General features: G+C 37.0%; 1 protein-coding gene across 1 annotated transcript in view; it reads right to left on the bottom strand.

The window, feature by feature from the left end:
* Nucleotides 1-1,965: 1,965 nt before the first annotated feature.
* Ndc80 (NDC80 kinetochore complex component) overlaps nt 1,966-13,562 on the bottom strand; it is a 39,604-nt gene continuing 28,007 nt past the window's right edge. The window contains exons 13-17 of the mRNA XM_020152172.2: nt 12,213-12,302; nt 10,502-10,594; nt 9,293-9,423; nt 6,688-6,790; nt 1,966-2,255 (exon numbers count right to left, since the gene is read on the bottom strand). Coding sequence (XP_020007761.1) covers nt 2,118-2,255; nt 6,688-6,790; nt 9,293-9,423; nt 10,502-10,594; nt 12,213-12,302 — 555 coding nt within the window. The 3' untranslated portion in view covers nt 1,966-2,117. The remainder of the gene's footprint in view (nt 2,256-6,687; nt 6,791-9,292; nt 9,424-10,501; nt 10,595-12,212; nt 12,303-13,562) is intronic.

The following is a 13,562-nucleotide window of genomic DNA, read 5'->3' as shown; positions in this document are numbered from 1 at the left end:
CTGTATAAGCTAGGTGCAGCAGCATGTGTTCGCAGTCCCAGCTATGAACTGAGGCTGAGGCAGGAGATCTCGAGTTCAAGAGTTCAAGCCTAGCCTGGGCATCATAGCAAGATCCCCATCTCAAAAGAAAACACCCCAAAATGCATGCACTGTATTAGCTATTTATGCAAAATTCTAGAAAACACAAATTATGGTTGATATATAGTAACGGAAAGATCAGCACTTGCCTGAGTGTTGGTGTGGGGCAGGGCAGGGTGTCCATATGGGTAAAAGACTGAAAAGAGCAATAAGAAAACTTCTGGTGAAGATAGAAATGTTTGATTATGATGATAGTTTTACAGGTATATGTCAAAACTTATGAAAACTTTTTTTATGTTAATGTTATAAAAAGTGTAGATTCTGGTTCAGTAGGTTTGGAAAGGGTCAAGAGTCTGTATTTCTTTCGGTTTTTTTTTTTTTTTGGCAACATGGGGGTTTAAACTTAGGGCCTCACACTTGCTAGGCGGGTGCTCTTACTGTTTGAGCCATTCCACCAGCCCTTTTTTGTGATGTTTTTGAGGTAGGATTTTGTGACCTATTTGTCTGGGGCTGGCTTTGAACCTCAGTCCTCCTGATCTCAGCCTCCTGAGTAGCTAGGCTTATAGGCATGAACCAGTGGTGCCAGGCCTTTTTTTTGAGACAGGGTCTCAACTATGTAACCCATGTTGGTCTCAAACTTCTGATTCTCTTGCCTCAAATTTCTGAGTGCTAGGATTACAGTTTGCACCGCCATGCTGGCTCCAAGATCTGCATTTCTAACAGGTCCACAGGTGATGGTGTTGAGTTTGTACACTGGGTTTTGAGTGGCAAAGCTTTTGAGTCTCTTTTGTCATGTCATTCAAGTGCACAGTTGCTACTTGGGGCTATTACCATATTGGATTGTGCAGATAGACCATTTCTAGTGAATGTTCTATTGGATGCCACAAGTCAAGATTCTCGAGTAAACTGGTAACTTAATCATGTCATATTCTATTAGTTACCCCCAACTATGGCCTTTTTTTGTTCATTTCATCCTCAGGCTGAATACTCTCTTCTTCACAAAGCCATGTTAATAATTCCATATATTAACTATAGTTCCTATAGTATACTATATTGCTCACCTCTCTATCATGTCCTTCAGTCTGACTTGTATTAGAGTTAGAATAGTATGGAAAGAACAGAAAGTTAAACTGAGGAGAAGTTTCCTAACAATTGAGATCTGTTTAAAAACCTCACATTTTAACATGACTTTCTCACTATTCTGAATATTCACATTTCATGACTCTTCTGGCTAAATTCAGGATTTCACACTTGTTCCATGTTCTAATATTGCTTTTATCACTACTATCAGATGTGACTGAGGTAAGCCACAACTTCTCTAGGAATGAACTCTCATCTCTGATGTGAGGGTTTGAGCTAAATTATTTTGTTTTCTGTGATTTTCACATTCCATATCCATTTGTAAAGAAAGCATGAAGCCAGAGAGAACTCTAGCTTCTTGGAAATCTACAGGGCTCTAGGTCAGGAGAGGACTGGACTATATATCCAACATTATTAAGAAGATTTAAAATTGGGACTGGGACATGGCTCAAGTGGTAAAGCTGCTTGCCTACCAAGTGCAAGGTCAAGTTCAAATCCCAGTACTGCCAAAAAACAAAGTTTAGCATTAAAGTTTTCAAACTAGCCAGTATTTGTACAATATATACAAGTGATGAGCAATCTTTTTCTATAAAGCACCTGAGAGTAAACATTTCTAGCTTTGCAGGCCACATGGTCTCTTGCATACACTCAACTCTGCCATTATCATGTGAAGGCAGTCACAGACAACATGCAAGTGAATGTGTCTAATGTGGCTCACATGGTAGTTTATTAACTTCTGGTTTAGACCACACTACCAACCTTATCACCATCTGAAATTAGGCAAAGAAATGGGAGAAAAAACACCACACTTTTCTAATTTTATTAACTGCACTTATATATATTAAACTGTCTTTTACATTTAAAAGTAATAATCTAACAAATTATCATAATTTCAAGTTATACATATATCAGCTAATGAACTAGACTTCTAGAAGATACAAGATAATCAACAACAATCTTCATTTCTCAGACGCTTTCAGTAGAGCAGCATTCTTCTTGTACTTTTCTGTAATCTCTCTAATATTTTCCAAGAGATCTTCGGACATGCATTCTTCATACTCCCTGTCAGCTTTAGCAATCTGCTCCTCAAGATGTTTCTAGTGGAAACAATTAGCAATTATTAATGTAAGGAAACTAATTTTGTTTAATGTGCAAACTTTACAAACAGGAGTAATGCTTGTTAGTTAAAAAATAAAAAGAATATTCTTGTGTCTGTAGGCCCTTTTTGTCTTGCTGTAATGGTGCCCCCTCTTTTCTTCCCCAGAGGCAACTACTTGCCTGAATGGTGTTATGGTTTATTTTTTAACACCCACACCCACCCACCCACCCACCCACACACACACACAGAGAGAGAGAGAGAGAGAGAGAGAGAGAGAGAGAGAGAGAAAGAAAATGAGAGAAATCTCCACTGTATGGTCATGTGAAACAATGACGTTTTGGTCAATGACAGACTGCACACGAGGATGGTCTCATAGTATTATATTGTCTAATGACATCTTAAATTTGTGTAAAGATACTCTATCATGGTTATGAAACAGCAAAATTACCTAACAACTCATTTCTCACAATGTCCCCCCATCATTGTGCAGTGTACAACTGTGTTGGTTTAGTGGTACCTGGCTTTAATTTTGGTATTTATTGAATGATATTAAACATAGTGTTCTGACAGTTTTCTCCTCTGGTATTTAAATATTGACTCATGCTAATGCAGATAGTTGCAGTTCATTTGTATATTGCTGTATAGTATAGTATTCTGGAATAAGTAGGTCAATATTTACTTATCTATTTTATTGTTAATGGATTTTGTTTTTTTCCAGTTATGGCAGGCTGAATACATTCCACCTCCCTAAAGACACTTTAATTCCAGGATGCTGGTTTTTTTTTTGTGGCACTGGGATTTGAACTCAGGGCCTCACGTTTGCTAGGTACGTGTTCTGCCACATGAGCCACTCCATCAGCCCTGTTTTGTGTTGGGTATTTTTGAGACAGGGTCTTGTGAACTATTTGCCCAGGCTGGCCTTGAACCAAGATCCTACTGATCCCTGCCTCCTTAGTAGCTAGGATTATACGCATGAGCCACTGGCACCCAGCTAATGTACTATGTTACTTACCTTTTTGCTACTTCAAATATTGATATCATAAGAAATTATCACAAACTAGGTGGTTTAAAAGCAACAGAGACTTTTTGTCTCATAGTTGAGAGGTTCTGTAAGCAGGGCCATGCTCTCTCTGAAGGCTGTAGGGAAGAATCCTTCCTTGCCTTTTTCTAGCTTTTGGTGGTCCCCGGCAATCCTTGGTGCACCTTAGATTGTAGCTGCATCACTCTAAACTCTGCCTCTTTCTTTACATGGCCTTCTTATGAGGATGACAGGCTCCTCTTGCTCACACTTCCTGCATGTTATGGGGGTGCGCCTTTCTCCCTGCTTTACTAAGTAAGCTTTTACTGAAGTACCCCCAACCAAAAAAAAATGTCAATCAGTGGATTTAGAACCTACCCTAATCACCATTTTTTTAAAAAAGCGTATATATCATGGCTCAAGTGGCAGAGTGACTGTCTAGTATGTGCAAGGCCTTCAGTTCAAACCCTAGTACCACCAAAAAAAAAAAGCATATATATCTAGTTAACATAGGTTTTACCTGACAGCAAGCCCTCATTCAGAAAAAAAGACACAAAGAAACAAATATTACTGAGTGTTTTCACAGTAGTGTTGATAAAGAGTGGATAGTTATGGTGATAGGTGATGATCTCATCTTAACTGGATACATTTTCTAAATTCTGAGATTCTGGATAGACATGAATTTTGGGCTACATTATTTAACCCAGTATAATTCCCTCACACACAGTGCAAAAATTTCTTTAGGGCACATACCTAGGGTAGAACTGCATAGATACGTGCTTTTTTAGTTTTATGAGGGATTGCTATATTGTGTTCTAACACTGTTAAATCAATTTATACAATCACCAGCAAGCAGTAAATGAGAACTTCCATCTCTCCACATGTGGTGTTATCAAACCTTAATTTTGAGTGTGGAGTATGGGTATATCTTTTGCTGTGTTTATAGTCCCATTTGCTCTTTTGTGAAATTTCCATCCAAGTCTCTTGCCCACTTTTATTTTTTGAAGGTCATTACATATCTGGATGTTAATACTTTTTCAGTTGTGGTACATATTTCTTTCCTTTCTTTTTTTTGAGACAAGGTCTTACTATGTAGTCCCAGTTTGGCTTTGAATGTACAATCCTCCTGCTTCAGTGTCTGGAGTGCTGGGATTCCAGGTATCATCAGTCTCAGTTGTGTTTTAGCTCTCTCCTGCCAGCTTACAGCTGTCATTCTCTTTCTATGTCATTTGGTATAGATAAGACACTAATTTTAAGAGTTGAATTTAAGCTTTTCTCCTTTTTGGTGCTAGTGCTGAACCCAGGGCCTTGCGCATAGGGTGCCTGCATTCTACCACTGGGCTACACCTCTAGCTTCACATTAAATTCTTCATTCACCTAAAACTGGCTTACTTCCAAGTGGAGTTTAAGATAGGGATCTAACTTCATTAACAGAACAATTCATGCCCCTGCTGTTCTGAAATACTGCTTCACTCACATATCAGTTTCAACTCTATGCACATGCACCTATTTCTAGACTCTCAATCACAGAGATTAGTCTGTGTGCATCAATACTACAATGTGCTAGTTACTATAGCTTTATAATAATTGTTGCAATGTGTAAGTAAACAGAGAGAAAAAAAAAGGTTTTGTGTCCTTCAGGGAAATAGGAATCTAGAAGAGTTAGCAAACGTTTGTCTGAAAAGGGTTAAGTAAGAAATATTTTGGGGCTTGCTGGGCCATATGGTTTTCATCACAATGTCTCTGCCTTGCCATTGCAGTATGAAAACAGCTATAGAAGTATGAAAACAAATGAGGTGGCTGTGTAAGACTATTCACAAAAGCAGGCTGTAGCCACAATTTGGCCGACAGGCTGTAGTGTGCTGATCCCAGGTCTAGAATATTAAGCCACATATCGGACCTGTGCAGGACTCCAAGAGGAGCTAGTCAAACACTTCGTTTCACAAGAAAAATATGTCACTTAGGGTTACCATTAGGTCTAAATCTTGTTTTCTTCAGTTCAACTTCACTACTCATTATAAAATTTCTTCACCTTAGGCTTGACTTTCTATGCTTCTTTTAGACTTCACTACTTTAAGTTATTAAACATTTTATATTGACAAATCATGGATTTTGCATACTGCAAAGTAAATGCTCAGTAGATATATGCTGAATTTAGTCTGATTTTCTTGAACAATGAATTGTACAGAAATGAACTAAAACAGTAATCCACAATTAAGATTTTTCATATCTAACTTTATGTCAACTGATTAAAGCTTTAGTAGTTGTGGTTACATTTCACACAAGTCTCTGGTGATGTTACTATTGGATTAACACTGCGGACACACTAATAGTTACAAATCATAGCATGTTGGAGGCATTAAGGATGTTGGCAATTGTTTAGAACAATCCCCACTTTATGATGAAGACACCAAAAACTAAAAGAAGTGAAATGAGACAACAAGCGCCCTTCTCAGTATTACGCTATGAAGGAAAGCATCTAGAATGAAATTATTATACACCATCTTTTGGAGAATGAGAAAATATTCACTGATCTATGGTTTGGATGAACAATACCGGCTGAAAAGGATTCATACAAGATTATAAAGCCCCTAAGTGATTGAAATAGCAACATCAGGGTAGAGTCCAGGTTTTCTGACAGAGTACCTGGGATGCTTTTCTTAGTTCTTACCACTAAGCAGTGAAGAGCACTGGGAACAACAGAGCAGCAGTCTCTCAGGAGGGATGATAGGAAGTACACATGCTCATGCTTCCAACACATGGAAGCCTAGTAATGTGATATAATCACTATTTTTTCTCAAGCTATTCTTAGCTGGAACTATATTATCACCTAACAAATCACTTAGGAATTTTATAGTTGAATAATTTATCTTAGCTTTTAGGGCTATATATAGCAGGTTAGAGGAGTAGATTTTTATTGTTGAACTTTCTTATTTTTTTAGGCAAGAACTATATCACCAAGTCCCATCCCAACTGTTGAACTTTCAACCTATATGAAAAGTGGGGATAGGGTAAATAAACATCATGTTTCAGAAATACTTTGTGTTTATATGAAATTATAGAAAGGAAAATCACTTGTTGTGAGATATATGCTTTCATTTTAATATTAATGAAATCTTAAATCTACTATGTTTTCAGCATGTAGAACATGACCTGGGAAAATACCATTAGACAGCTGATGAAAAATATCATTCTCTGTTATTTATGTGAACAAAGCAAATTATTTATAAAAAATGTGCAAGTGGTCCCCTATATCTCCTTGCCACGCCACTAGTCAGGATTCTTCTCATAAATTTTTACTAATTAGTTTCAATAGAAATAAAATTTGTCATTTAATTACTACAGAAACAAAGCAGAAATACATCCAAGTTTTAAAACCTTTCTTTGAATGTAGGAAAGGCCTCACACTTACCTCCACAGACCCTACATGTGTAGCAACCATCTCTAAAAGACGCTGCAAGTTATTTCCCACTTTTCGTCTTTCTTCAGTTGTAGTCTGCACAACTAGTTGGTACCTGTGGAATAAAAACTCTTGGTTAAGGTGTCTACAAAATAGGTCTAGTTAGCTCACTTCCTATTTCCATATCCAATAAAACCAAGCTGTGATTGGTCTGTATGTTGCTTGCTACACGTGCAATTCATAGACTCTAGTTATCAACCATTAAAATAGAAATAAAAAACATTTTCAAAGTTCCTTTGCAAGCAACAAAACCAAACAGCACCAAAACCTCATGCTTTAACCTAGAATGCCATCCACCCTGTCCTCCATTGCACTGGGGATCGAATCCAAAGCCTCCTGTATGCCAGGCATGTGTTTCAACACTGAGCTGTACCCTGCAACCCTGTTCTTACCCGAGTCTCCAAAGGGACTATAGAGAAAACTTCTTTTAGAAGCAAGATTGAAAATTTGAGAATGGGGAGTATCAGTCTTACCTTTAGGTATTTAAATTCAAAACAAACTGTAGGCCAAATAACCCTTAATTGAGTTTTCAATCCCCAGACTAGAGATAAAGAAATGAAGGGGTGTGACTTTCTCAAACTGTGTACTGCATTCATATAAATGTACATGGTAGAAGGACATGGATTGATTATTCAGTTTTTGTTTTGAGGCAGGATGTCCCTATGTGGACCAGGCAAGCCTTGACTCATTGAACGTCTTGCCTCTGCTGGGATTAAAGGCTTGTACCACCATATCCAGCAGTGTTTTGAGTTTCCAAATGTTTAATTTATTTTTATTTTTTAGTATGTTGATTTTATATAGGTCACACAACAGACTATTTACACAAAGGCAAAACATTCTTTAAAGAAAGGATGTTACTATTTTTAGTTATACTTACATACTGTGGCTAAAATATGTAAGCTTAATTTTTTTTTCCTTTTCATTGGCATATTCTATTTTTTTTATTTTTGTGCTGGGGTTATATTGTGGCATTTACAAAAGTTCTTACAATAGAGCAAATATATCATAGTTGAGTTCACCTCTTCATTGGCATATTCTAAATTGTACATATAGTAAGGGGTTTCAGCATGACATTTCCATATATGCATACATAAGGAACTTTGATCATTTTACTCCCCCATAGAAGTTTTAAAAATCAGGTAGCAATATGAACATAACACAGTAATCTGAGCATAATGCAAATTTCATGTTTGCTCATGTCAATTTTCTCCTTGAGAGATACTTGAATGTAGAAAATTGCACCCAGCTGAATTCACACACAAAATACACACAACACACACAAGTACACAGAGGTCAGCTGCTTCAGTTCACTGCATATGTGACCACAAGCATCCACAAGTGGTGTTACAATCTTCTACCCTACTTCAAATAAACCTTCCTCTTTTACAACTCATGAGGTGCAACCTTCTTAATGTCTACTTCCCAAAGCAAATTGCAAAACTTTTTAAGATCGAGTCTGGGCCCATATATATTGTAGAATTTATGGATTTCTTGACCATTTAACACGTGTACAGTTGTTTTTATTAGGTTCTCATCATTTGTTTACATGTGTCATTGACTGATGGAACTTACTAATTTTTGGATTGATTCTAGGGCCTTCCATATACTAGGCAAGCACTTTACCACTCAGTCTTTTAAAAAAAATTTTATGTTGAGATAGAGTCTTGCTAAGTTGCCCAGGCTAGCGTTGAACTGACTATGTAACATAAGCAGGTCTTGAACTTGCAATGCTCCTGCTTTGGCCTCCTGAGAAGCTGGGATTATAGATGTGTACCACTATGCTAAGTCCTGAGGGAGTTTTTGAGTATTTTACCCCAATACCAATTTTCCAATAGGTCCTGTGACTTTTTAAATTTTTATTTTTGTTGGTTTTCTGAGGCAGAGTCTCCTTACATAGACCAGATTGGCCTTGCCTCAACCTTCTGAGAGCTAGAATTACAAGTGTGTGCCACCATACGTGACGAAGTCCTGTGAATTTTTTTGAAACAGAGTCTCACTGCTATGTAGTCCAGGCTGGCCTTGAACTCATGATCCTCCTGACTTAGTTGCCCAAGTGCTACAACTACAGGTATGTGAGATCATGCTTGGCTTGGTCCTATGATTTTTATTACATTATTTTGCACAGAATGGTGTTTAATAGTAAAGCATATGTTGTATTACACCAGACTGCATGATTTACAGTAGAACTGCATTGTACTATGCAATGTACTGAATTTCTAGGAAATACAACTACAAATATGAAAAGCTTGGTTGGGATTTATAAAAACTTGCTAAACAAACAGCCAAAGTTAGGTGAACTGATTTAAAATGTTATGCTGTTTCTAGAAATTAAAAGCCACTTTTTAATTAGATCTGAAATGAATGATTTCTAGGTGGGCAACGAATAACAGGGTGTGTCTCAAATTTTAATTTGTTTTGCTGAAGTTCTACCCATTACTTTCTCTATTCTAGATAACTTTATAATAGAAATTAAAGGAAAAAATTAGAGCAAGTTTTATAGAAATTTTAAATAACTAATCTGAAAATAAACATTTATATGCTGGCGAGGTGAACTTACTCCCGCTGAACTGCATCTAATTCATTCATAGCTTCACTGAGGCCCTCATTCACAGCGCTCTCCAGCAGGTGCTTGTGTTTCTCCAAGGACTCAAGCTCATTGGCACATTTTTCATCCTCTTCTTCAGCTTCCTACCAGGAGAAAGACATGGTTATGATTTTTTTTTTGATATTGATATCCCATATACTCGAGGTGGATTAAAAAATTATGTAAAAAGCATTCAGGCGAACATCAGATTGCATCATTTGTATTCTCAGGATGCTTACTGCTTTCCACCTAGGAAACCGGAAAACACTCTGCTGGGAATTCTAGACTACAAACACAAATGCGACCTTTTCAAGAGGCCTGTGTAGCATTTGTTCAATAGTACATCCAAGTCTGACTTGAAATTTTGATACTTTGATTAAATATTTTCCATGAGCATGAATTATCTAGGTTATAATTTCACAGAGCTATTACTATGTCCAGGTAAAGTACATAGTACAAATTCAATTTCTATGTTTCTGAAGATGAGGTATATACGTAAGTCTTTCATTTAAGTGCTTCAGAGAATAAACTCAAATGCTGTCAGAGCATATATGATAAAATGATTACCAAATGCCTCACATTTCACATTCTTAGCTAATACGTTTTTGTTGTTGTTTCATTTTTGAGTCAGGGCCTCACTATATAGCTGAGGCTGGGATTATAGGGGTGAACCACTACACCTGGCTAAGACTTCAATTTGTGTGTGTGTGTTGTATGTGTATGTGGTACCAGGGATTGAACTCAGGCCCTTGCACTGGTAGGCAGGTGCTTTACCATTTGAGCTACATCCTCAGTCCTTTTTTGGTTTTAGTTATTTTTAGATAGGGCCTTGTGTTTTTTGCCTGGATTTTGATCCTACCTATGCTCCCCACATAGCTGGGATGATAGGTGTGTGCCACTGCATCCAGAATTATTTTTTTAAATTTAGGATTCATTAGTAGTACAAGGACTTTTATGTGAAAATTCCATGTCTACCTTTTATGTTGAGATGGGGGTCTCACTAAGTTTTTGCTGGGCTGGTCTTGAACTGTGATTCTGCTAATTTCTGCCTTCTGAGTAGCTGGGATTACAGTCATGAGTCATGCCCAGCTAAGATTTCAGTTTTGATGTCAGAATATGTGCTTAGTCAATCAGTCATGACAAAGCTTTGGCTAATCTGAACAAACTGGCCAAAGTTCTTACCTTAACTTTTTGTTGGTAAAGATCATCCAGCTTTTGAACTTCTTCTTTCAGAGTTCTCACACTTCTCTTTCTTTCTGTTTTCATTGTATTCAGCTTGGGGAATAAAACTTTGGTTAAGATGTCAAAGAAGTTTTAACAAGTTATATACATACTGCAGTACTGGTTATCTATTTTGACTTTTTAAAAAAGTTATTGTTGAGGTTTTTTTTTTTTTTTTGTTGGTACTGGGGTTTAAACTCAGGGCTTCATGCTTGGTAGGTAGGTGCTCTACCACTTGCAAGACACCTCCCAGCCCTTTTTGCCTTTAAATAGGGTGTTGAGTTTTTGCCTGCGCTGGCCTGGACCGTGAACCTCCTATTTATGTTTCCAGAGTAGCTGAGACTACACGTCAGCACATGCCACCGTACTGGATGAGATGGGAGTCTCATTGCCTGTGTGGGCCTAAAACTATAATCCTCCTGATCTCTGACTCCTGAGTAGCTGGCATTACAAATGTAAGCAATTGTGCCTAGCCTCGCTTTTGGGATTTCTACTGTGCAAGTTATAATCCATTTTATCAATATTTTTTTGGAAGGTAGCTATGCTCACCTCTCTACTGCCAATGCTGCACAATTTGGTTTTGATTTTGCTATGTAGTCCAGGCTGGCCTCGAACTTGCAATCTTCCAGCTTCTACTTCCTGAATGTATGCTATGCTACCATGCCTGGCTCATTAACTTTTTTAAAGATAGATTTTTGTTTATACTACATCACTTCAGTGAAATGTACACTATCTCTATAATTAATGTCCACTTCTCATTTTATGTTTTCCTGTCCCCCTCTTTGTGTTTGGACACAGGGTCTCACTATGCAGCCAAAAGTGGCCTGGAACTTGCACTCCTCCTGAGTGCTGGCATTATAGGCATGTGTTAGCACACCTGGCTTCTACTATTTTTGAGGAATGGAAGAATTCTAATTAAGTAAGTCTTTTTTTTTGGTGGTACTGGAGTTTGAACTCAGGGCTCCCTGCTTGCTAGGTAGGTATTCTACCACTTGAGTTTTACTTCCAGACTAGGAAGTCTTCATTAATATTTAAAAAATGTCTTTCTATCAGATAATCATTTATGGAATGCATAGGTTTTGAGATGAGAAAAAATTAGTTTCTATAGTGAGAAAAGACAAAATTTCAGCTTATATCTTGAAATCCCAGGCAGAACAGTTGAATTAACTAGGGGCTTCCTTTAATTGTTCGGCATCATATAAATCATACTGTGTGAGTGTATTTGAGAAATAGCTTTTTAACTTTTCTTAATAACTATAACAATATTTAAAGGTTGTTTTTTCTTTTTTTTTTTTTTTGGTAGTTCTGGGGTTTTAACATATGCATGAAAAGCACACTTGAGCCATTCTGCAAGTCCAGGTTATTGAATTTAATCATATCCTTTTAGAGATATAGGTCTTAAAAGATATCAAGCTATGCCAAGGTAAAGAAACAAATTAGATATATATATATATATAAAACAGGGAATTTTAGTTTCATACCAGAGTTCATCATAGTGATGTGTGAAGCTTACAAACTTCAAATATTTCTGTCAAGGTCATATCCAACTTTTCTTTTTTTATAATTTTATTAAAAATTAATTCCTTAGCAATCAGAAACCACAAATAATACTTAATTTTAGGTTTGAAAAACCTTACCTGAACTTTTAATGACTCTATGTTTCTTTACTTACCTGTTCTAAAGTATCTTCCAAACTCATTTTTTTATTTAGAGCTTTATTAATTTCCTCTTCATTTTCATTCAGGAGTTCCTTCAGAGGTACCTATAATATACATAGGAATGTGACATATGATGTTTACTCACAAAACTTATCTCATGAGGAGATAGCTAAGTACTGTGATACAAGTCTGTTTTGGAGAAAAAAAGTTAAGCCATAACTTTTTTTTTTTTTCAGTACTGAGGCTTGAACTCAGGCATACACCTTGAACCACTCCACCAACCTTTTTTTGTATTGGGTTTTTTCAAGATATGGTCTCTCGAACTATTTGCCCAGGCTGGCCCTTGTGCTGTGATCCTCCTGAGTAGCTAGGATTATAGGCGTGAGCCACCAGTGACTGGCTAAGTCCTAACATTTTGAATCTAACATGCCATTGACAAGAGAAACTATTTTTTATGTAATTTCTATAAATATATAACTTCATTTTTTTTTTTTTCCACCAGATAGGGTCTCTCCACGTAGTCCAGGCTGGCTCAAAGTCTTGATCCTCTGCCTTCCACTTCCCTAGTACTCAGATTACAGAAGTACCCCACCATGCCCAGTTTCTTTTAATCCTTTTCAACTATTTAGTCTTATAATTCTCTGGTTATATTTATGTTTATCTTCTGTTCTACTGATTTTATTCCAACATTGCACTTATTTTTCATTGTGCTTTTACTGAGGTGAAATCCACACTTGAAAATGATTAAGCTGAAATAGTTAGGTTAAAAAAAAGTTGACCTAAAACTAAATCTTTTAAAGCATGCAATTTAGTAGCATTTAGCACAGTCACAATGTTGTGTGACATCACCTCTAGTTCCAAAACTTCTCATTAACATAAAAGAAAGTCCCCAATAACCTTATGTTTTAAATAGGTCTGCTGAAGTTATTGTTGAGTTTTTATTTTGACCAGTCCCTTTTCCTTATTTTATTTCACTGTTGTTCTGGGTGGGGGTACACTGTGGCATTTACAAGTTCTTACAATGTATCAAATATATCATACTTGAATTCACCCCCTCCACTGCTCTCCTTTATCTCTCCTTCTCCCTTTTTTTGTGCTGGGATCAAGCCCAAAACTTCATATGCATAAAGCATGCATTCTACCACTGAACTACAACCCCAGCTCTGACCTGTTCTTTTTGGAAAGATGGAATAACTTCTTGAATCTTTAAGAACTTCTCAAATGTATAGAACTTAGTGTTGCACCTTACTGATTCTATTTCTATGAGGTTTTACAATGTTGCGTGGTCTGGCCTCAAACTCCTGGACTCAGGCCATCCTCTTCCCTCATCCTCCAAAGTAGCTGGGACTACAGGTGCATGCCAC

Source organism: Castor canadensis, chromosome 4, assembly GCF_047511655.1.
Source record: "Castor canadensis chromosome 4, mCasCan1.hap1v2, whole genome shotgun sequence".
Lineage (NCBI taxonomy): Eukaryota > Metazoa > Chordata > Mammalia > Rodentia > Castoridae > Castor > Castor canadensis.
This window is presented reverse-complemented; position numbering and strand designations above follow the sequence as displayed.